Genomic DNA, 25,242 nt, shown 5'->3' with positions numbered 1-25,242 from the left:
GTCAGCCGTCTTAAGAAAGAAAATACTCTTATATAACTTTTTTTCTTCCATGTCTTGTTGTGTAGGTGATAGAGAAGAACCCTGGAGGTTGGTGGTATGTGCAGATTGGTGAGATGGAGGGCTGGGCCCCCTGCTCTTACATAGACAAGCGCAAGAAGCCCAACCTCAGCCGTCGGACCAGCACACTGACTCGGCCCAAAGTCCCACCTCCCGCACCGCCTGTCAAAAAACAAGACTCCGAAGAAGCTCCCCCTCCTGCTAACTCTGCCTCTAAAGCTGCAGAGCCGCAGAGCAGGCCTGTGTACGAGGAACCTGAATATGATGTCCCTGCCGTCGGATGTGAAGGTGAGTCGGACACAGATTCTCTGAAGGATGAGCGCGCCCTGGATGTGAAGATCAGCAATGTGGTTAGTGACAAGTACCGCAGCTCTCCTCCTTCCTGCAAGGCCTCTCCACCTGTCTGCAAAGCGCCCCCTGTTTTCACTCGCAGAAGAGCTTCCTTCAGGTCTGTAGAGGAAGTGGCAAAAGAGGAATGCATCTATGAGAACGATGGCTTCAGACCAAGCAGTAAGGTTGAAGGTACTTCAATCAAAGGTGCCAGTGAGCCAAATTCCCCAAGGATCTACCATTCCTCCACAGTCCCACGCAAACCATCTGGATCCTCACCTTTACCTGGTAGACCCATGAAAACCATGACGCCAGAGATGACCAGGAGAAGCCAGACCCTGGGCAGACACATAGATATCAGCTTCAGGTCACAGGACAACAGCCCCCACTCTTCATCAGATGAATCGACCAGAGGACCCAAGAAAGGTCTTGCCTTTAGTCGGGATGTGGAGCAGAGAATAGGCCAGAGCCCCTCGACAAGGCCCAAGCCTTCTGTCAGACCGAAACCACTCCTGACCAAATCAGAACCCCAGAGTCCTGAGAGGATGGACATCAGTTCTCTAAGAAGGCAGCTGAGGCCTACTAGTCAGTTTCGACATGGGCTCAAACCAACTCGAGGGGAAGATTCTGAAACAGCCTCTGTTATCTCATCAGAGGATTCGATGTGTTCGCGAAGCACCTCAGATCTCTCATCTGTGTACTCCAAAGGGAGCCGGGGCGACTCAGACGTGGAAGGCCCAAATCTCTACCGCTCCCTGGATGCCTACAAGAAAGTTCAGGACTCTGAGATTAGCTTTCCAGCCGGGGTGGAAGTCGAGGTTCTGGAGAAGCAGGAGAGTGGTTGGTGGTACATCCGTTGGGGGTCCGAGGAAGGCTGGGCTCCCTCGTACTACCTTGAACCTGTGAGACAAGTAGCTGATGGAGGCCGGTTAGAATCAGATGCACACAAGAGTGGTGGAAGTAAGTCCAACAGCCTGGAGAAAAATGAGCAGCATGTTTTGGCCCTCAATAACATCAACATTCAGGGTCTGAACCAGCAGCATCAAGGCCTGAGGAGGAACACTCCACCGATTCCTTCGAAGCCTCCTGGTGGCTTCCAGAAGCCGTCGGGGATGGTTAATGGAGGTGTTCGGATGAGGAACGGGGTACGCCAGGTGGCAGTGAGGCCGCAGTCTGTATTTGTGACCACAACACAGCCAGCAAAGGATGCACACTACATGACAGGGTCTCTGAGGCGAAATGAATCCCTTGGCAGAAGTGATCACTATGGTTCTGGTTCTGCCACACTTGGTGTGCGCCGCAACGCCTCCTTCAGCACCGTTCGGCCACATGTAGTTGTTGAAAGTCAGACGAGGCCTGCAGAGCGCTCCAGTCTTGGGTCATCAGGGAGCGCGTTCAGTACAAGCAACGTCCAGGAGGCCCTGAGCAGAGTTAACCAACGCAACGGCATCCCTGTGTCCACAGTCCGACCCAAGCCCATAGAGAAGAGCCAACTGATCCACAATAACCTCGGCAGGGATGTGTACGTGTCCATCGCTGACTACCGCGGTGATGAAGAAACTATGGGTTTCACTGAGGGCACCTGTCTGGAGGTTTTGGAGAGGAACCCCAATGGATGGTGGTACTGCCAGGTGCAGGACAGCCTGCTTCCTCGCAAGGGCTGGGTCCCCTCCAACTACCTAGAGCGAAAAAAATAAAACCAACCCCATACCCTTCCCCTACCCTTGCCCCTTTCTCCTTCTTCTGATGTCTTCAAGGACATGGGTGTCATCATTTCTTAAGAATGTTACCTGCACTCTCCCGAAAGCAATATGTCCTTGAAAATGTACATTTTTAAAAAGACTATGTGTAAAAAGAAAGATGTTTTAATCTGTTCAAGAAGGACACTTTTAGTGCTGGTTTACTAAAATGTATAGAAAGAGGAGAGTTACGATTTTAAATATTTTGGCTGGGAATGAGAGACAGAAATGTGGGATTGGTCACCCTTCAGTGAGGGAATTTGAGGAGGACAGTGTCTGTGAGATGTAAAACGGTATAAATGGGAGTAATAACCTCTTAAAGAGGTTTGCATCATCTAATACAGAAGTTGAGCAGGGTAATGGCTATGCTTATTCCTGCCCATCACTGACTATGATGGCCGATAAGTGCCTTTTGTGTTTGTTCACCTGAGTGGTGGTCCTAAATGGTGGATGGCAAAACATTAAATCAACCAAATCTTTTAAGAGTGCCATAGACATATGAACACCACCAAGAGTATTTCCATAACCAATTAAGAGCTCCACGATAGTGGAAATGGGGTGGACAAATTTAATCTGGAGTGCTCTAACTGGTCCACCAAAATGTAGTCTCCAGATTCACCAGAGAATTGATTTGTTTTAAGCCACAAGTCATCAAGCAAACTAAAACATTTTAATCACGTTATCGATTCTTTGTTTAGTTTCGTTGCTTATGTTTTAATGTCTTGTGTTCATGCAAGTCTTCCTTAGAGAATTATTTCTGCTTTCTTGTGACATCGGTTTTAACCGACAGCCTAGAATTGGAAAACTAAAAGCTCCTGCCTCGTTTCTAGAACCATCTTGACAACTGGCAAAATATACTCAGGTGCTCCGGTATGATAATTTGACATACTTCGTTGTAGATCTTCGAGCCCCAGATATAAATGTTAATATTCATGTTTTTAAAACCCAGATGTAAATATCTGGAATAATAAATGTCTGAAAAAACCTGTGAAACTTGAAAAAAAACCAGTAAGATATTTTAGTTTCCTGGAAAATGAAAAGGAGTAACTCTGAACTTGAGTACTTTCCAGAACAAATCACCTCATTTCTGAGTAGATAATAACCTTGAAAATGAACAATACGTTTACAAGGGCTTGCGTTTACTCCAATGCTTTTACTTGCAGGAACAATTAATTTATATATATTTTGTTTTGTAGACGTAACATAATACAGTTGTTGCGTTGATGTGTTAAAATACTGGAAATGCAATGAAATTATTGAATCCCAGGGACATATTTGCTCAGCATTTAGCCCATAATGTGATCAAACCAAAGGCAGTTAAGTGATTTTACTATTTATTTATGGTACAAGTAATACAGTGTATTTAAGTTTATAACTACATCTATGTTCCTGAACTGAAAACAAAGATGAAAAAACCTTTGTATGGGAGGGATTTTACATCCAATTTCCAAATTATAGTTTTGTTTTCATATATTTTATGATTAGAACAGTTAGACTTGTCAATCACCGAAAATGATCAGATAAGAAATCATTGTCCTCCGTTGCAGAAGTGAAATAAGAGAATTTGATATTCTGAGCTTGAATCAAAATTCAAATGGCTGATGTTCAAGACTGCTGAAATACTTTTTCTAACGAACGGTGTGAGCTCTCTGTCTGAGGCTGAACACTGACTTTTTTTATGTTTCTGCTGGACAGTATCATAGTTTTAAACTAAGAACAGTACCTGCTAGATCGCAGTTATCTATTTTAGTGAGCATATTTGTTTTTTGTCTGTTTTTGATTGTTAATTTGTGATCACACAGTGGCAATAACGAGGAACGAAGTGGTTCTGTTTTGTGAGTTAGTGCACTTTAAACCTGTTTTTATGGTGCATTAATGTAAAGATGCAGTTCATACTCAGCATGTTATTTATTACATAATATCGAATTTTTTTTAACTCACCTCACATGAGAGGTGACACTGTCAGTGACAGTGACCATGCTAATGTTTGGGTAGAATTGGAGAAACAGAGACCTCTTGTGGGCAGCCAATGTACTACAACGTGATCTTTATGCCATCAACCAGGCTTACAAGCCGTTCTACCTCAGTGCAAAAAGAAATGCACTGCTGGTCAGTGAGTCTCACCAATGACAGTGTACAGAAATTTAAATATTTTTTCCTCTTTAAAAAAAAATCCGAATGCAGCTAAAACTATTTTGTAGCACGTGTTTTTTTTATTCGACAATAATTTATTTTTTGGAAAATTTGAAACGTTCCTTTTTTTTTCTATGCTGTGTGCTGCAACTTAAGCAAATCATGGGCACTTCCTTCATCTTTATTGTGCTTTACATAATGCCTGATTTTATGTATATTTATTGAGAATAGTTTTATATCTTATCACAGTTTGACAATCACCTTCCCCCTATTCAAAATATCACATATTAGCTTTATACATACATACTTACAATTTGACTTCACCCACCTCAATATGCAAATCAAGACTCTATTTAAATAATGTTTTGGGGAGTATTTGATTCATTTTTAGATATGAAAAATAAACAAATGTAACCACACAAGGACCAATCAATAAAACTCTGAATTTAGATGTTGATATTTGCTGGCAGGCAGCAAACCCTCCTCCCATCCTGACGAAGGCATTATGTAAATGTGTTGAATCACTTTAAACATTTCGCTCCAGCACATATTACTGCATATCGCTTTGTTTGATTAAGATCCATTCACTTGGCTGAAATAGCGAGGGAGTCGTTCTGTTTCAAGCGTACATTTAGCTTTGTAGCATCTATCTTTGCTTTCTTATTTCCTTATTTTTCATTTTTTGCCATTTTTGTCAAATTCTAAAATGTACCCGTGAGGAAATGTGCAATAGATAAGAAACACATCAAGCTTCAACAAGGTCACACAAGGTCTGGAAGAATTGTGAACAATGCTATTACATCTGTTGGGAGTAGATATTGCCAGTCAAACTGCCAGTCGTGAGCTTTTACCATCATTTTAAGTGTTTCATTTTTAAAAGAGCAGATGTTAGCGGCCCTATCAGCATCAGAAAACTCATTGGACCAAAGCAGTCGTATGTGACATCTCATTATCCCCTGACGTGATGGACTTTTATAAAACGAACATGAGAAACTGTGCTCCTCCTGCTGAGGATCAGCAGCGGACAGAATGAATGAATGGCATGGCAGAAACCTGCTGACCCTTTCTGTATTGACATTAGAGCCACCTGGGGTCTTCTTCACAGACGGAGAGTCATGGGCCCATCATCAGGGGCCTCAGTGGCCCTGCTCTGAGCTGTCACGTTCGTGCCTGAATGGAATTTTGATAGTTTCTTGTTTTTGTGTTGTTGTTTTCTTCTTCTTCTCCTTTTCTTTTCCCTCTGGAGTGTGTCCTCTCTGCACCTACGCGGATGCCTCTCTTGACATTTACTCCACCGTTGTCGAACCGAGACCGACTTTTCCCTCAACATTCACCACGGCAAAGGAGACATTTGGAACCGTCGGCAAGGCTGGCAAAGAGACGTGGACTAGATGGTTTCAGCAGTAAACAAGACAGCTAGAGATGAATGCTCCTTCAGGCCATTTCAGTTCAATCGATCAACTTCCAGGATGTACGCCAAATATAGAAAAACCTTTATTTTTCTCTTTGCTGAGCCCCAGGCAGGCCTTATCAATGTGGTACAGGTGATACATGTCATTGTGCTAAAGACTTCATGAGTGTACAGGCCAACGCACAGAGGTCCCTGTATTGTTAGGGAGCTTGTGTCCATATGTCCTTATGTTGGGTTAAACGCTATCTTGAAAAAAAAAGTCTGACATTTTGGGAGATACCCTGACTTGCTTTTTGCCATGCGTAAGCTGAGAATTTTGATACCTTGTGATGTCGAGACATGTGGTGGCAAATTAGAAGCTAAAGCCAGGAGACAGCTAGCTTAGCTTAGCATGGAGACTGGGAACAGGGGAAAACTAGCTAACCTGGCTCTGTCAAAAAGTCGGCCAACATCTCTCCCACTTCATGACTGAAAAACCACAACGTATCTATTGCGCTTCTTGGTTTATGTACGCAGTAAACAAATGAGGTATGTAGGCTAATGACTCAGCTTTAGAGGCAATGCAAGGTGGATTTTTGACAACTGAAAGAGCCAGGCTATCTGTTACACCAGGCTTCCAGTCTCTTTGCAAAGCTAGGCCAACTACCTCCCGGCACACTGACATGAGAGCGGTATCAATCTTCTCATCTAACTCTTTGCAAATGTCCCAGTATTTCCCAAAATGTATGTCTATACCTGTAAGAAACAGGCTTCTTACTTAATCCGTTCAGCCTTTCTCAGCCACACCGCTCTTAAACCTGCGTGCATCCACATGGCAGGATGGAAATGGAATTGGTGGAGGTAATATCTCTGCTTTCCACCTGCACAGCTGAGCGTGTGCACCCATGCCAACACACACACTCCCTGATGAGGAGGAGTCATTCATGCCAGAGGAAATATATGAGTTTCCTGACATCTTCCCGGAGGTCAACCGGGTGAGACAGCTCCACTACATCAGAACCCCGTTTTATTCCTCGCCCTCTTTTTATTTTAACAAATGGACAGCACCTCTCGAGCGTGAAGCACCTTAAGCTCTGTAATCCCAAACACTAGCTGCTGCCATAGCATATTCTTCCTCCTTTCTGCTCCCCAGCTCTCTCTCTTTCTTCCCTCGCCACGTGTTCCTATCTCTCTGCTTCCTCGACACAGCCGAGCCGAGTCTATTCCTGGTGAAATGATTGAGATATCTAGGCGGGTTTTGCGTGCGTGTGTGTGGGGGGGGGGTTGTTTGTGTGCATGTTTGTGTTTTTGCATGATGAGATGGGTTGTTTGCAGGTGCACTCAGGAGAAGAGAATTGGGAGGTGAAAGAGGATGTTTGTGCGAGCAGGATGCAGGGAGACATAAGATGGATCAGATAGTGGATTCTAGGAGACAAGGCGAGAGCGCGGTGAGAGGAGATCTGCTTTGAAAGGAGGGAGATGAAAGGCTGGTGGGCACCACATCCACCATGAAAACTATGAAAAATAATTCCTTTCACCTCCTTCTACCTCAGACCTAATGAGCTCTCTTATGAACGTGAGCTCTGAAATCTCATCAGTCCAAACAATGTTTTAATTGCAGCTCTTTTTGAAGCTGCTTCTCGAGGAACTTCAAGTCAGTGAGAGACGACTGAGTTCACACTTCAGCAGCTTCTCTCAGTCTCGCTCTCCATCCAAAGAATAACTTTAAAATCTGATCCTGCTTCTGATTTTTAGCTTCTTTTGCTGTCAGTGTCTTCAGATCTTATGTAGCCCTGAGGGTGTGAGAGTCGAGCCGGGTGTTGAAAACGTTTTTTTCGAATGAGCCCAAAAAAAAGGTGGATTTTTTGTCTCTGTTTTTTGCCGTATTCCCTTTTGTGTGAAAGTTGAGAAAATAATTGAATGCCGTAAAAGTGAAACACAGGGTTCGAAGGGTTTATTCACATACAATGAAACAAGCTTTAACTTTTAATGGGAAAAATGACAAAAGGCATTCAAAAGTCAACAGCACCCAGCTCTGGAAATGTGTGATTGCTGAGTTAATAAAGGCAGTTGTTTGATAAAAGGAGGCGCAGGTTTGATAAGAAAGTTTGAGTAAGTGTGTGGGAGCAGGTGGGAGGTATTTAATGGGATGATTTTGTAGGTTTTTAATTAATATCTAGTTTTTGTTCCCGTGCGAGTGAAGAGCAGGAAGGAGCAAGCGAAGCTGCTTTTTCTCAAGCAGCTGGGGTGAAAAAAAACAACTCCCAAGCCTGTGAATCAGGAGATGCTGATTATTTATGTCGTTCTGAAAACTTCCTCACAGAATTGCAGTTGTTTGACGCGCCGGCGGGCATCAGCGGGAGCTGTCTCCCAGCTCCAGAAAAGAGGCTGTGTCGAGGAACGAGGCACGCAGCTGTGTCTCTGTGGCACTTTTCTTTGTCTCTGTTTGAGTCCCCGTTTCTAATTAGCACAACAGTGTGTCTTAATTAACCCTAAGCCAGTCAGACGATATTCCAGCGCTAACAGCTTCCTAATCAAGAGCACTGCGGCTGCTGTCATTCTGCGTGGCAGAGTTTTGTGGTGGAGGTGAGCTGTCAAAAAAATGATTGATGTGGAGGTAAGCTGAGGTGGATTTATGGGAAGGTGGAGCCTTTTGCCTTGATGTTGCATTCATTGAAGAGAGTTTGTCACCAACCCTGCTGTCAAGAGCAGCGTGCCAAAAACACTTGGAAGTCAGTGCCATCAAGCTCCAGATCTGTAAATTCTGACAAAAACAATCGGTTACCAGCATGTCAACCACAATAACAAACACAGTAACAACTACAGGCCTCGAGTTGGACCAAAGGAGGTGCTATTCTTTTCTTTGTTTATTTCCATTGTTGTTATTGCAAATTGTGTTAATTGAACTTCGCTCAAACTCCTTGTTTTCAGAAGACATGCCATGAGGATGCTTTTTATCACAGCAGGAGTCAATGAATCATCCGATGATGAGTCATCATACATGGTGACGACGTACACTCACTAGTCTGTTCAAACCCTCATAACTGTGTACATCACTGTACCAGGATGACATACGCTGAAGGCAAATAGAGTCCAAATTCTGATTGGAGACATTCTGCACATGTGCATCCCTTTTGAAAACAGGGCCTTTTCTTATCTACCGTTTCATTTTGACAAGTCTTGTTCCTTTTTTTTGTATCTTGTACATGTTTACATTGTATCTCGCATTGCCCAAAAGAGAAACAATATTAAATGTATTATCTTTGTTGTTTTAAACCGACTCCTTTTTCTTTTGTCTAACACTTCCAGTCACATGTGCTCCTGCAGATAAAGAGCAGCAACACCCCCCCCCTCTCCCTGTAGGTAGTCTGTGACAGTAATATAACAGATTGAGACATTTATCTTTATTCGCCTTATTGTGAAAGCCAGATTAAGTGAGTTTAGATGTGCAGGAGCAGAACAATGCAGCTGGTTATATATAGAGGTATGACTTATGAGAGTAAAAGTGTGAGGAGGTTGAGAGCCACGAATGAAGACGAACGAGTTCTCGGGGCCCCAGTTTCCCACTAAAGAGGAGAGACGAGAGCTTTTGCTGTCCTGTATCCAAACCTGTGTGAGAGATTTATGACTTGTGTCCAGAGTTACATGAAATATGTGCTTACACCACTGTCCCAGCGAAGCACCACAAATCTTCAGCTCTTTAAGGGAAATATCAGTTTTCAGGCGGATTCAGCAGGTCAGGCTATCATTCATGCTTTCCCATCATTCATGCTTTTCTCCTTCAGATTATTTCTCAGGCCGTTTTAACCCTTTAATAGTATCATGCAGAGAGACAGGGATGACGGGATGATAAACATGACATATAAACACAGGTGAGTCCCGACTAAGACTGAAATGTACCAGATAATTTATCCTGTTGCACTCTGTTAATATTGAGTATTTAAATTTTCTGATAAATATTAGCTAACAGTTGCCTATTAATGAATCCAACAGTAACATTAGCATCCATTTGGAGTTTTGTTGATGTAACTTATTAATGTAACTCAAATATTATTTTTCTTTTTAGCTAGCTAAGGTAGCATAGTGTTGGCTTAGCTCTTAAGCTCCTAAATGCTAAACTGTGTTCACTAGCTAGTTTCTAACTTTGCCTGTTATTTGTTTCTATAGCTTTAAATATTTTAACAGATTGTCTCCTGACAAAACACCTGAACAACAATTATGAGAGAATATCAAATAAGCAAATTTGTTAGCCAATGTTAAGCATTAAAAACATTGTTTACATGCTAACACAATGTATCACTATTTAAACATTTTCCGTTAAATGACAGCTAACAGTTGCCTATAAAGACACTCAGCAGACACCGAGTCACATTAGCATTAATTTGGAGTTGTGTTACTTATTAATGTTACTCAAATAGTATCTCTCTGTTTAGCTAGCTAAGTTAGCTTAGTGTTGGCTTAGCTCTAAAGCTCCTAAATGCTATGTTCACTAGCTAGTTTCTAACTTTGCCTGTTATTTGTTTCTATAGCTTTAAATACTTTTCACAGATTGTCTCCTGACAAAACACCTGAACAACAATTATGAGAGAATATCAAATAAGCAAATTTGTAGGCCAATATTAAGCATTATAAGCATTGTTACATGCTAACACAATGTATCACTGTTTAAACATTTTACGTTAAATGATAGCTAACAGTTGCCTATAAAGACACCCAGCAGATGCAGAGTAACACTAGCATTCATTTAGAGTTGTGTTACTGTATAACTGATGATTGTAATCAGAATCCTCACACTCTTTTACATTTTTTAGTTAGCAAAGTTAGCTTAGTGTTGGTCTCCACAAACTCCTAAATACAATATTTAGCACTGAAGCTGCTAAATGCTTCACTGTGTTCACTAGCTAGTTGCTAACTTTGCCTGTTGTTTGGTTTGAAGTGGTTTGAATACTTTTAACATGTTTTCTGCTGACAAAACAAGAGAATATCAAAAGATCAAATTTGAATCTCATTAGGCATTTTAAGCATCGCACATGGTAACACAATGTATCAGCTAATGCAGAGTAACACTAGCATTCATTAGGAGATGTGTTACTGTATAACTGATAAATGTAACCAGAATATTCACACTCTTTAATTTGTTAGTTAGCTTTGTGTTGGCTGCTTTCAAGCTGCTAAATTGCTGACTATGTTCACTAGCAAGTTGCTAACACTCCTGTTGTTTGGTGCTAAGCAGGTAGCTATCGATAATTTCAACAGAGATTTTTGCTGAAAACAACTTGGAACACAATGATGAGGCAGTTTGAAACAGGAAAACTATTAATGTAAAGTCAAAAATAAAACTGGATAAAACATGCAGGGCCTATTCATCCCAGTGAAAGCTGCTCAGTGGCGTATGAAGACAATAAAGTTAGACTAAATTACATGAATCTTCTGCATAGCTTCTGCACCATGGTGACCAAATAGCAATCACACCAGAATGTCCTTTAACCCCGCTTCCCAACCTCTGTGGCTCAGGTGCATTCTGCCAGAGAAAGTTACAATAGATACTGCTGAGATAGATTTTTCTAACTTGTAAGTTTGTACTTGTAGGTTTACATAGTTATCTAAACATCAACATCTATCGTTTGACCTTATATATCAAAGCCCTGCACACACTCTGTAAGCTCATATGAACCACAAACATTCAGCTAAATGACTAAAACACACAAGAAAACTGCCCGCTGAGGTAATCATTTTCTTTTAAATTCACTGCAGTCACACTGAGTTAAAGTGCTTCCTCTCACGTCATTTGACCCATCGTTAAAAAATCTTCAACATCAGAGTTTTCATTTTTGCCTCAAGGCCTGTGAAATTGCTTTCTCCCGAGCTCTGACCCTGTATCACGATCTTTGACGAAGTCATGAGATAATTCAGTTATCATGTGACAAAAGTATGGAATATAGTCATGTAATAACATACGTTCATACAGAATAGAAGAGATTGCAATCCCCCTTTTTCTGTTCTATGTTTTTGCTGTGGACACTTTGAGGACAGCTGAGATGATGTTTGATGTCTGGTTTCATCCACTTAAGAAGACTGTGAGATGCTGCTGAAAGCTCCAGAAAAAAATGAACCTCTGCTTATGTTTTTGTCTTTAAGTCAATTTAATCTTTTTTAACCCACAACAATCAATTTTAAACTTTAACCCTTCATGTGCTGACTGACAGACAGGTGACCATAGCAACACATCTCCACTAGATGTCTCTCTTGAACCAGTCTTGCTTCCTGCAGACATTACAGTGATGAAGGGAGAGAGAGCGAGCACAGGGAGATTTTCATATGAATAGACCTGCACATTACAAACTCAATATGTACGTTGACATTGAGTTTTGATGAAATTCTATTATGTTCAGGCCGTTTTTATATGGCATAAGTAATAATATTGGCTGTGAACATTGAGGGATGACGATCTCTGGCAGGGTTATGAATGCTCAGTTGAACAATGGAAAGGATTAGATACACTCGTCTGGATTATTCTTTTCATGAGCTTATTACTCATCTTATTCATATCCCTTAGTCAGTTCTTTAATATGGGGATGTCATAAGCCGGTCTTTTGCAGACAGATGGCTATCGGGGAGCTTTGAGGAGACGTCTGGATGAGGTACTTCATGAATTTATAGTGCAGTCATTCCCACAGGAGCACATCTACAATGTAAGTTTCAAAGCTGGAAGTATTTCCAGTGATCTCCTGATCCCCTACCTGTCACCCTGAGGCCCCCCAGCAGCAGCTGTGGTTGGGACAGAGGCTGAGCACATGATGTAACAGAATGCGGGGCCCCACGGATGACTTAGCATTGTGTTTCAGTCGGACCTCAAAGGGCACGGCTGGATATGTGTGAGGTAAAGGACAAGTCATGTTTCGTTTTCTTTCGGTCTCAGAGACAAAATCGAGATTGTAAGAGGAAGCACTTTAACTTTATTTTTGGACTTTGATGAAGATTGTTTTGTCAACTGTTCAACCAGACGTCTATGAAATTAATAACAATGTTTTTTACAGGAAGAAAAACCCTGCGTCATCTACACAACTTAATGGTGCAGGGCCGATGTTGGGAAAGGAACAAAGAGTAAATTATTAAATGTTGATGATGAACGAGGCTGCCGGTTAACAATGAGGAGTGCAGAAGGGGTTTGGTGTTTTCATATTTCATGTTAGTTAGGCTAATTAGGGTTAAGCATTAAAGCTAGCAATCAACATTAGTTAAAACAGACACACTATGATTTTTGTAATCAGTGTCTTTGGTAAAGTGTTGCAGCAGGTCAGGAAGATCAGTGTTTAAGTTAGTTTGACAAGTGTTGAGATGATGCTGGTGGGCTGATCTGGTTTATGAAAAGAGCAATATCAAAGCAAGACAGGACAAAATTAACGCTGCAGAACTGCAGAAAAGTCCGACCTCCTTGTTTCAAGATATAATCTCGAAGTGTTGGTTCTCTTTGGTGGCACCCATGGCGATAAACAGTAATTGCTGGGGCACACTTCTCAGATATCCAGACAGTGTTGCATGTGTGACAGTTGAACTCTTGTTTTTCCTCGCTGACGGTCGCTTTCCTTTTTAGACTGTTTGCCTTCATCTGAGTGCCCAATTTGTTTCTTTTTCTTTGGATTTTCACTTATTTAAGTTGTATCTGTAGTCATCAATCTTTTCTTTGTTTGTTCAGCCATAGTAGATTACTGTTTACTTGCAGCACTTGCAGAGACCGGAAAAGCAGCCGGTTAGCTCCGCCTACCCTCTCTGGCAGACCAACCACTGCTGGCTGATAGGAAAAGGCGTCACTAACTGGGCGCTGCTTGTGATTTTTTCAGCGAATGTCGCCACAGACACCCAGTCTGTACTACTGCAAATGCAAAGGCTTTCATCAGTGGGCCATTGGCTTAATCACTATTGTGTTACCTCATTCGGTGATAGATAGTATACTTAACAGACATTTATTTAAATGAAAATCTTTAACTTAAAGGAAATAAACAAGTTTGCTCAATGCACATAGCTTTAAATTCATAAACTCCATGGTTATCTCCATCAGTCTATGCAGAAGTAACTGAACATATTGGTGACACAGCCTGTTTACTGACCTGCTCTGGAGCTTTTGACCACATCACACAAAGTCAACATGGACGATAAGCCTGATAAGTTTGAACATCTACAGCTCCATGTCAACTAGACAACTTCAACTGCTTAAAAAAGGCCGAGTGTTACAGCTGAAAGCCTGACAAAAATTTAGTGGGTGGAATCTAACTGATGATTGTTTTGCCAACTATGCCCACTGACAAAATATTATCATTAATATTAAAAATTTGCTATAAACACACCAGATCTACAACAAAAACATCTTTAGAAGAACTAAGATTTGTCTTGTGTCAAGCCACAAGAAAATGTTGGTAGTTACAGTGGTTGGTCAGGTGACTCTTATCCATGACAATGTCTCCATTCATATGAATTAAAGTGGCAGTAATCGACATGAACATTCACAAGGAAAAAACCTTCTGCCTCTCTGTATCGATCCGTTACGCCAAACATGCACGTATTTTGCAACTTGTGTGTGCCGTGCAGCCATTGTGCGGTGCTCTGTCTGCAACACCGAGGCAAGGAGAGAGAGATAAGAGAGATGCTGTTTTTTCAAAAAAGTGTACTTTATTGCTGGCAAAATGTTCAAATAATACTAAAGTTATCATTATAGTTATGATTCTTGGTGTGGACCTCCTTTTTACCTCCAGGTGTTGGAGATTAGTTCTACCATTAGCTGTTACCGTAAGAGCTACCTCTGCATCGCTTCGCTCTTCAGCCCTTTACACTCCCACTCGTCTGATCCCTCTTTTTATTTATGGCTGTCTTTGTAGCTTTTTGTCTCCTCTAAGTTCTTACTTCTTTAGCAGAATATGCCGTTGTCAGCAAAGGAGGTACAGGAAATTTACCGCAAGTTGGCAAAGCTCCTGACTGACACAACCTCTGCGTGCACGCTGCTGACACAAGTCACGCAGAAGCCGGATGACACTAGTTTGTACAGAGTCGCTGTGATTGGCTAGTTACGTGGAAAGCTAACCCTGATTGGTTGTTTAATTCAGACCGGACAAACTAAATACTAAGGGGCAGGCGATGTTAGGGAAATGCAATGACCAAAATTTGTTATTTTAATCAAATTATTATGAAATAATGTTGCCTACTGTAGCTTTAAGTAGTAATGCAAACACCAAATCTATATACACTCATAGAATCAGGAGAGCCTTGAGGAACTCTGGGGATGTTCAGGAACCTTGCTTATGTGGGGGGTTCCTAGAGGAACCTGTAACAGCTCGATTTACAGAAGAGGTTACTGAAGGAGGGTTCAAAGGGGTCCCTGTAAGAACCATTAAAATACTACGTGGGTGATCTTTTTTGAAAATAATCAATGAAGGCACAGAAGGCCTTCCCTCTGTGAATACAAACCCAGAGGTGATGTAGAAAAACAAAATTATTGTTTTTCTACTTCATTATGGAAATATTAACTGCTGGTATTGAAGTGCCTTAGCAAAAGAAAGGAAACACTTAAATTATTTTGCCCTTTAGCTAGAGTAAAGGCCATTCATAAATCTTGAGTTATTAAATGAAATTGAACAGAAGACGTGTTCAGACTGGTGCCACCGTTTGACGCCAAGTAAATCATGACGGGAATTTTTTTACAGTACCAGTATACTAGTTACTTTTACATGGGTAATACGTTGGGTACACACATCTTTTTCACACATCAGCCTATCGCAGAAGTAAAAGCAAAAAAAACACATGTGACACCTCAGCAGCACAGAGCCAAACAGCATTTAAATCCACACAGCCTGAGTGTGTCATTATTCCTGCAGAAGGGTCTGACAGAGCACTGTCCATTAGCAAACAGAGGTATATTGAGATTTTTCAATCCAGGACATCACCAGATCCGAGGTATAAAAGGCAAAGCAGCCTGTAAAAACCAAGCTTTTATCTTGATGTAAAGTAAAAGTAAATGTCAACCAACACAGGGAACTCTGGAGCCGTTAGCAGCTAATGCTTAGCACTAGAGGACTTATGACACCCTCTCAGGCATTTTGGTCACAGACTAAAATATCATGAAAAGACTGGTTCTTGCAGGGTCGCTTTTTGCAAGACTAAAAGGCGATTCCTATTAAACTTACTGCCTATCCTGCCCTTGGTGGAAATTAACAAGAAAAATGAAATAAAGGAGCAGAACAGAAGCAGTTTTTGCCTCATTTGCCCCTGCGTGTGCAGGAGTTTTCGGTATCTGCCGTGATTGCGGACATAAAGTTAGCCTGGTTAGCATTAGGAGCTGACATTCCTCCATATTTTAACTTTCAATGGAGCCAACTGTTACCCCACTATCACCACAGTGTCATCGTAGGAAGCAAGCATTCAAGTTATGATGTTGGGTTCAGTTAGCACTTGGTGACAGCAGCCCTGCGTGGTACCAAAGACAGCACCTTTTGGTTTTTGACGATATATTCACATCATCGGCGGAGCAGGGGTTTGGGGGGGCCTTCTTAGGCTTTTGCCCTGAATGCTTTCTCAAAAGCCCAGAAACTTTTACGTCTTATCAGGGCCAGCTTTGGGGTAGGCATTAGTTCAGTTTGTAGGGATTTGGCTTGGGAACCGGAGGGTTGCCAGTTCAAGTCCCAGTATGGACCATGCAGGGAATTGGGGCTGGTAGCTGAGTACGGGCCAGCTCCTTTCCTGGGCTCAATTGAGGTGTCCTTGGGCAAGGCATTGAATCCCCCACAGCTCGGTGCACATGTGCATGTGTTTATTTCGGGCCTGTGTGTGTAGTATGTTTGTACTAACAGAGTAAAAACTAAATACATTTCCCCTCTGGGATAAATAAAGTATCTCGTCTTCTTCTTCTTAAGGCATGGGTGATATAGGCGGTCTCTGAGGGACGCCTCACAGCCTCAAACGTTTTGAATGTAGCCCCAGGTACGATGGTAAATTTCAGCCTTCTGCCTATTGACAACTTTATTCCAAACCTTTCTCTCTGCCCCCTCACATTTACCATCACTCTGTCGCTCTCTCTCTCTTACTTACTCAACCACTCACTGTGCACTTCCCCACACAAGTAACAACCAGAGGAGAGGAGAGATGCGTTCAGGTCCAGGTGGAAAAACTTTAACTAACTCCATCTTTCAATCCCCCAGGCCCCCCTACTGGGGTGTAAGGCCCCACAATGTCTTCATATCCTAACACATAGGAAGCTTGATCTTTATTGAAATATCAAATCTAACTGTTATCATACCATATGCGGTCTGGGGAACTTAAAATGTTCAAAAGAAGTGGAGAAAAAAGTGCACATAGAGCATGAGCAGGAAGAGAGGGAGGAAGGAGTGAAAATCAGACGTTAGGAAAAGACAGACGTGGAGAATTGTTTAGTAAAGGTCAGAGGTGGAAATGACTGTCTGGATTTAAGGAGTAAGAAAGAATGATGAACGGGAGGAGTAAAAGAGAAAGTGAGAACAATTCTATCATGCTATTTTTGTAAGAAATTGAAGATAATTTGAGTAAATGTTCCTCCGTCAGCTTAATATTCACTTCAGAGTAATGAAGACCACATTTACTCGGCATATTTCGGGGTCCTTGATTTGCCATAAGACTATCACAGATTATTATGGCATGAGTTCAACTGTCACAGATTTCTTTTAGCAAAATTAATTTCTGACAATTCTTCTGCAGCAAAGTAAAATGAAAACGGCCTCAGAATGTTACCGTTGTGTATGTCAATGTAATTCCCAGGGACTCCCTAAAAACACGGTATTTCACCCGGATGGGCATGGCTTTGGTCTTTGTTAAATGCAGTACAGTAAGTACAGTACATGGAAGCTTAATGCCTTAATGCCTTGTAAACTCATTTGGGCTGGGCATGTATTGATGCAAGATACTATATTGATATCAGAATACAGACCCCCATATTAGTATGTTTTTGTTGTTGGACATCAATCTATCTAAATGTCAATATATTTTGATAGCACTATTTAGTTAGTTTAGTTCATTTACCATTATAACCATGCCAGCAGTACAATGATAGAATCTAAGTGTATCTTCAATTATCAAAGAAGTTTGAAGTTACACTTAGGCGTGAGGTCTCTTGTAGGTTTAATCCTGGAGTTAAAGCAAAAATTAGCATAATAAACAACTTTTTGGGCTATGGTTATGCTAGCGTATCTGAAAACTGACAAGACGAGCGCTGAATGCAAGCTGACGAGACAACACTGTGTGACGCAGGACGTAAGGCACCCCCACAGGTGAAATACCATGTTTTTAGGGAGTCTCGTCATTCCCAACCAATGTTATGTAACACAAAAAATATTAGACAGTTTGTGCCCTTTTTTATGTGGCAGGCATTGCAAATAAGTCATCCTCAACACCTATTGTGATGTGGAGTCCCATTGATAGAGAGAGATGGTAAACATATAGATACAAAAAATAGGCTGTCGACTCAAAACTGCCCAGGCAACAAGATTATTTTTTATTGGGATCCTATCATTTTTTCCTGAATGGAATATAGGCGTGTTACTAATATAAATGGCTTCAAAATAGATATAAATCTCCCCAGGGGACCGTGCTCGGACCCTTCTAGTTTTGGGCTTAGCCCCCAATGTTTGTAACGTCTGGCTCCACCTCTGATTCACATCATTAAATTCAGCCTTCATTAAAGATGTTTAGTGCAAGGCAGACATAATGTGGCAGAACCTTTTCTTAGCAGTTGGAGGAGACCAAAACAGAGGTTAAAGGAGAGTGAAAGAGCAACTTCACAAATAATGAGAGATAGAAATAAGCAATCCTACATTCTTATGAGGTTATGGTTGTTAAACTGCTGTTTGGAGCTTGTTGTGCTGAAAAAGATAAATGAATGCAACTTTAAGGAACAAAACAAACAAACAAGTTTGCTCAAACACATCCGGAAAGTTTATTAACCACAATCATCCGACTCACACTGAACAGAGCTCACAAACAAACACTTTGTTTCAAAAGAAAAAGAAAGGAAAAGCAGGTTTGCAAAGTACTTAAGCTTCTGTGTCACAACAATGGCCATATACTGTATATATAGATTATTTCTAGCCACTGGTTCCAGTCTACATGAACACTAACAGCGTTCCACTCTGATGCTCATCTACCGTTGGTCCCGATGTTCACGCACAGTGAACAGTTTACCCATGCATGACTAAAAAGTACCAAGAATCTACAGAAAGAATCTCTAAATGTGCTGCTGTAAGATCGTCCAGACACACTCGTATCTCTAGAGGCAATGTAGAAAGAAAGCAAACACGCAGGAAAGCAGTTTTAGAGGAATAAATAAATAGTAAATTACAGGATCAGTAACATTCAAGGAGCCGTGGAGTATTTTGAATTAAAAACTAAAATAAAAATGGCGTTACATCCTTTCATTAAATGTGTGTGCAGATAGATTATATATGATCAATCAGCCAAATGTTTTTTAGCTCTGAACAAACTGTATCAATTAACGTGGTCCAAAAATTAATGAATGTGCCCAAACTAAACACAGGGAATTACATTTATACAATGTTTTGAAAGTAAAGAAAATTTGGTCGGAGAATCTGCACAAATAAAACAACGCTGGCCTAAACATTTACAAGGTTACAATCAGTAGCTTTATAAAGTGACATTTATCATTACCATACGGCGATGGCTTTCAGACTATATAATGATAAGAGATATAAATACATAAGGGGCTCTCTAACATGGGCTCACACACAAGAAGATAAATTACAAAAAAAGACACCTGAAATACAGGAACTGTAATAAAACCAAGAGTTTATATCTTGCCCCTCAGAGCAACGAGGTCCTGATTGTGTACTGCAATATCTCTGATTGCGGCAAGTTACAAGCAACCCTCTATATTCTCACCATTAGAAAACAAGAATGAATTTAGATTCTCAGGGTTTTGGATGAACAAGAAAACTTAATGAATCATGATTATCAATCAAAACAAACTTAATAGACAAAAAAAAACGTTTTTTTCTTTGTTTTTTAAATTCAAGCACACCGATAAAAATCTCTCTAAATACATAAAGATAACATTCAAATGTGAGTTAACACTTCAAGCAGTAGCGTAATCAAACTGTAATGTGGGAGAGGGATGTGTGAAACATCACTGTCAGCGTTTGCCCGGAGAGGACAGCTAGCAAACACCATAGCAGCATAGGTTTGAGCCCCATTTGGAGATTATCTACAAAATGAAGTACAATGTTATTTGTATAAAACAGCCTCTCAGCTTCCTGTAATAAGCTATGGCTTACTGCTGAGGGGTTGTATTTACAGCTGAAATTATAAGGGGGATTTTATACTGAAATTAGGGGAAAGGAATCATACAAATATTAAAAATATGCGCCCCTAAAGTATGTCTGTAAAGGATTGTTTCTGCTGGTGAAGCCTGTCGAAAGGTTTAAGAAGATTTAATAGTTAAATATTGGAAATGTGATGGATTTATGTTACAAAAATATCTTTAAATTGGTGTGCTTTTTTCTTGTCTGAGTGAACAGTTTGTGCCACACAACAGCATTATTTGGTAATTTTTTCAGGGGCTTTGGAAAACACAGAATACGATACATCCGCATGTGACAAATGGACCATCTCTGGGTTAAGGCAGGAGGCTGTGGTGGCTTCTGATACCATGGCAGAGTCCATTACATTTATGTGTTATGGGAACTATTTCAGAGGAACTCACTTTGTCGTGAGCGCTCACAGTGCACTAGGTATGGGTACAGGTAATGTTTAGAGAAATAATTCACATCTTCTGAGAAAAGATTGCTGGCCCTGAGGATAATCCATTTTTTGTCCACTTCCTGTTTCCTTTCATAGATTCGGAGCTGCTGAGTCGGCTGGATGCAGGGTCGTAGATTGATTCTTTATCCTCTGTCAGTAACGGGGCATTTTTGAGAGGATGAAGCTTCAGTGCAACATACCACATTGCAGAGCAAGCAGCTAGCTAGCACAACAATATAGCTACCACCGACATTTGCAATAGAACTACCATTAAGGTACATTAGATTATACGAGTACAAGAGGTTTTACAATCCTACTTAATATACTCAGCACCGTCTTGCATCTCTAAGCACATCACTCACTGATAATCACCACAACAACTACAGAAATCCATCACTTCATCATTACCAGACTGATTTCTCATCTTCATGTCTCAGTAACACACAGACACAAGTTGTGACATACTGAGATGTAACCTGCTGCAGGTGTGCTTTTTTATATGGACTGGTTAAGTCAGAAACACGCACCAGGAGCTTTCTCTAAGGAAACTATTGTTGAGACATTCAGCTCCAAAGTGACTCATTTGCTTGAGAGCAGTCCCTAAATGTAAGAACATGGCTCAACAAAATAAAGTATTTTGGAATTGGTTGTCTCTTTTAAAGTCTGTCAAGATACCAGAGAGAGCAAACACTTCTGGCAAAAATTCTAACTGCAACATCCCCTGCCACTCCCTGTGCCCCCTCTGCAGGGTGGCTGTGGCCGCAACTCTGAAGAGAAAGAGACCTTCCCAGTGTAGGCGTACCGGCTTAGGAAAGGTTCAACCAACATTAATTGTATGTACCAGAGTTCATATTCCCTGAACTTAGACATTAATTTCCCCGACTCTGGGATTATGCTGTTCTTAGGGAGGCCGTCGGTCAGTTGGTCGTCGTCCTCTTACGTGCTCCTGTAGGTCTTAATAATGTCTTTGATCTGCCTTCTGCAGATGGGACAGCAGGCGTTGGACATCTTCTTGAGTTTGATGCCACAGGTGTAGCACAGACACATGTGTCCACAGGAGTAGATGACTGTGTCCACCGTGTTCTCGTAACAGATAGAGCACTCGTCGGACCAAGGCCCACGGCCTGCTGGGAACGTAGGTGACTTGGGGAGGCTGACTGGTGAATTGGGATTAGTTCCTGTGGTGAAATTGAAATAAAATGTAAAAGAAGGAAAGATAGGATGAGTTACATAGCTAAATGATTTTAAATGTGATATCATGTATTTTCAGACATGCACTTGTAATGAAGTTTAGGTGACAAAGAGAAAAACTTAGCTTCTGCAAGATGTTTTTAAAAATGACTGAATCTGCCAGGATCATAGGAAATCAACAACTTAAATATGTTTTGTATTGTGCTTGCAGTTTTTTCACTATTGTAGAATCAATAGGGCAATCAGAGCTTTGAAAGTAGTATTAATGAATGGGGACTAGCTACATAGTAAGCTAGCTACTTAGCTAGGCTAACAGCAAAAGAAAAGTTCAATGAGAAAAGACGAGACACGTCTGAATGAGATTGACTGAGCTGTAATTTTGAAGGTCTGCATATTTGCTTTGGTAGCATTTGCTCCTAGCAGTTTCTACTGCAGCTAACAGGTCAACTTGTTACACGTTTAGCTACACCACATGCTAGCAACCTTAACTACCAAGAGTTGTTTCCATCATGCCAATATAATTAGTACTTTTTAGTTTACTGAGATAAGATAGAAATACCTTCCACCATTCAACAGAATAGCCTACTAGCTAAAGTGCAAAAAAAATAGATGGCGGCGGCCAAAATACAAAACAGCTAACGGCCAATGTGCAACATCATGCTATGTCCACTATTGATGTACCATCTATGAAGATCTCATAGAAAAAACACTGCATCAGGCCTTTTACATGACTTTGCTATGTGACATAACACGTGCCGTACATTTTCCTACATCCAGCTGCATCTGCAGCAGCTGTGGGACCATGAAGCGCTGGCCATTGTTCCTAACTGCTGCAGGATGGCATCTGCTACTGTCCCATAATGGTTTCCTCTCAGTCCCCTGTGTGGTGATTGATTCTCTGCTTCTGCAGTAGTAGCTTCCTATCTGGGTGTACCTACCCCCCGCTGAGCTGCAGTAAGCAGCAGAGCACAGGCCTCCGTTCAGCACCGGATCTGAGCTGCCACTGCCCAGGGCGCTGGGGGTGTGCGGAGAGGAGGAGGGCGAGCTGGGGTTCGAAGTGGCACGCTGATCCCCGAGATGAGTGGAACCTAGTCGGAGCAGATAAACACAGGGAATTAGTTGTCTATACCTCTAATGAGAACTCGAGTAACTTCAGTAACCAGTCAATTTGTGGAGATTGATGCTGTAGTTTGCATTGGAAGAATAACAGAATTTAAAGGGCACAATGGCATACAGCACAGAGAGAGAAGATTAGTCTAAAACACTGGAAACCAAATAAGAATAACCTAAGAGTTCTCTCTTATAGAAAGTTTAAAAAAAAGACGTTTAATGGCTAAAGCATCACAAAGAAAGCAGAAATTACAGCATGGGTCAATAGGTTTTTCCTTTTTCCATCCTTTTTGTATTTTTTTATACAAAATAATACAGAAAAAGAACCTAAGCAGGATGAACTTTTCATCATTATTGAGGCGTTACACAGTCGTATAATCACAGAGAAAGCTTTTCAATATGTGAGAGCAGTCATTTTAAAAATGCACACATATAAATCACTGGAGAAAAGAGCTCTTCCCTCCATTCTTTTTTGGGAAACAAAGCAGGCGTCCTCCATTCTTTCCATATGCTATATTTACATGATGGATGGTGGAAACAAATGGGAATTCCAAGAAGTTTAGGGGACACATGTTGAAATGCCTATGATGCCTAGACAGACACGTTAGGGTTAGCACTTTCAGATTGTTTTGGTTGTAAACATAGCTATCTTTAGGTCTTATCCATTTTGTTTCCAGTCGCAACAGGGAGTTGTTTTCAGTAAAAAAATGCTCTGACAAATCCAGTGTACACTACTCACTAGCACCAAACGGCAGTCAGATAAAGCCTGCTAAACAGTCAGGTGTTGCTGCTAATGTCTGTTTAATTAGTTAAAAGGCAACTCTTTGCTAACATATTAGCCACAGCAGCTTTGTAGGGCAATAATCTGTCATATGTCAGGCTTCCAGCTTGTTCCTCTGCCCCTATGTGGCCAGAAAACAATAAAATAAAATACAACCAAAAACAATGAAAGCTCTAACCCGTCCAGCAGTAGCACCAGCAGAGAGAGGCAAAATGTGTTGTTTTATTTAAATTAATAAAAATTTAATTAAATGTGTCCCACAGGCGATGTCTAATGTCACTAATCTGCTTGTATTCTCTGTCATTTAAAATAACTTGAAGAGTTTGCCATCAAAGGTATTTCAGAGGCACCAAAATACCCAACAAATTAAGATGCAAATGAGCTGCCTTGCAGAGCAAGCATATAATCATCAACAAAGAATTCCCATCAAATGCTTTGCTGCTTCCCAACGTAAATGCTGATTACTTTAATTACCTTCCCTGAAGCTAGCTGTCAAAAATAGCACACAGACAACTGCATCACAAATCAGCTGCTGTGAGCACATTTAAGCGTCCTGTTTTCAGGAGCCACTTTATCAAAAAGCATCAATCCACTGTGGTGAATCTTGCTGAGGAACATTTCATGGTGTGTCTGTTCTCCTGGACAGCTGACAGAGGGAGGAAAAAAAAGTGAAACCGGAGTCATCTGTTGTGGCAGAGTCACCGTCAACACTGACCAGCAACATCATGATGACAGCCCCACGCTAACGAACGTCCCAGCAGTCTGCCAGCCCGCATCCCTCTGCTGCCATCTGCACCGGCAGTCCGATCAATCCAACTGATGCCCCGGGACACCAGACAGAGGCCCGTCTCATTTGAGGGCCAAACCGATAATGGGTCATTGGAATTAAGACAACCCGTCCAATAACAGCCAGGTCATAAAGAGTAGCAGTGTTTTTGTCACAGTTGGTGAGTGGACATGTCACTCGCATGACTCCACATCAGCAGCTGTGAGGTGGTATTTTGGGGAGGAGGTGGGGGTTAGTCAGGCATCTCTTTTGTTTGCATACCGGGGGTTACCCTGGTGCTCCCAAGCCCCCCTGGAGTGTGCATGTCTTGTACTGTATGCACAGTGTGTAACATGATGTAACAGGTCACCTGGAGCACCCTAAGTTTGTATCAGGGGACACCGGGCAGAATGACACTCCTTATCCAGGCAGTGTGCATGAGAAGCTCTGCAGGTCATACGTGTGAGCACACACCGAAACACTATATTTATGCAAACACTTGTTGTCCCTATTATAATGCACACAAAAGTGACTTGACCACAAAACACTAACAATAATACAGAGAGAAAGATACAAACTATGATACAACAGAACAACCTTATGCAGAAGGCAGCAGATGCATGGCCGAGTCTTCTTCTGAAACGGTTTCAGTTTGACTTTAAAATGATCAGTCAGGATCAAGTCTGTGAGCAGCTAAAGAAAACCGCCGCGATTACATGTACAACACATGAACTGTATGTGTGTAAAGGCTCAGATTAAAGCCTCCATGCTGTGAGTGTTGATAAGTTAACCACTGCGCCACCCTTACAAGGTGCGACTGCACTCGTCATGTTTCACCTTTCATCGGATTACTGGAGCCTGATCGCCCTGCTGCACGAGTGGCTCCCCTCAGGAACTGAATCCTTACCCCCCCCTCCCCCTCTCTGTCCATCTCTCCTAGTTAATCCCCCTGGCAGCCGGGCACCTCCCCTCTCGG

The 25,242-nt window shown here is 41.6% G+C and overlaps 2 protein-coding genes across 5 annotated transcripts in view; one reads left to right on the top strand and one right to left on the bottom strand.

Annotated features, from left to right (window-relative positions):
• Nucleotides 1–8,925, top strand: part of sh3pxd2aa (SH3 and PX domains 2Aa) — a 127,858-nt gene extending 118,933 nt beyond the window's left edge. For all 4 annotated transcript variants that reach the window (XM_069676843.1, XM_069676842.1, XM_069676845.1 and 1 more), the window contains one exon: nucleotides 66–8,925. In XM_069676843.1, coding sequence (XP_069532944.1) covers nucleotides 66–2,084 — 2,019 coding nt within the window. In that variant the 3' untranslated portion in view covers nucleotides 2,085–8,925. The remainder of the gene's footprint in view (nucleotides 1–65) is intronic.
• A 9,652-nt stretch (nucleotides 8,926–18,577) lies between these two features.
• Nucleotides 18,578–25,242, bottom strand: part of neurl1aa (neuralized E3 ubiquitin protein ligase 1Aa) — an 87,726-nt gene continuing 81,061 nt past the window's right edge. Inside the window, exons 5-6 of the mRNA XM_069677080.1 lie at nucleotides 22,548–22,697; nucleotides 18,578–21,596 (exon numbers count right to left, since the gene is read on the bottom strand). Of these exons, the coding sequence (XP_069533181.1) occupies nucleotides 21,355–21,596; nucleotides 22,548–22,697 (392 nt within the window). The 3' untranslated portion in view covers nucleotides 18,578–21,354. The remainder of the gene's footprint in view (nucleotides 21,597–22,547; nucleotides 22,698–25,242) is intronic.

The sequence above is a fragment of the Semicossyphus pulcher genome, unplaced genomic scaffold, assembly GCF_022749685.1.
Source record: "Semicossyphus pulcher isolate SPU_LCO1_2020_fin unplaced genomic scaffold, fSemPul1.0.p SCAF_27, whole genome shotgun sequence".
Taxonomy (NCBI): domain Eukaryota; kingdom Metazoa; phylum Chordata; class Actinopteri; order Labriformes; family Labridae; genus Semicossyphus; species Semicossyphus pulcher.
Note: the sequence above shows the minus strand (reverse complement) of the source record. Positions and strands in the feature narration are given on the sequence as shown.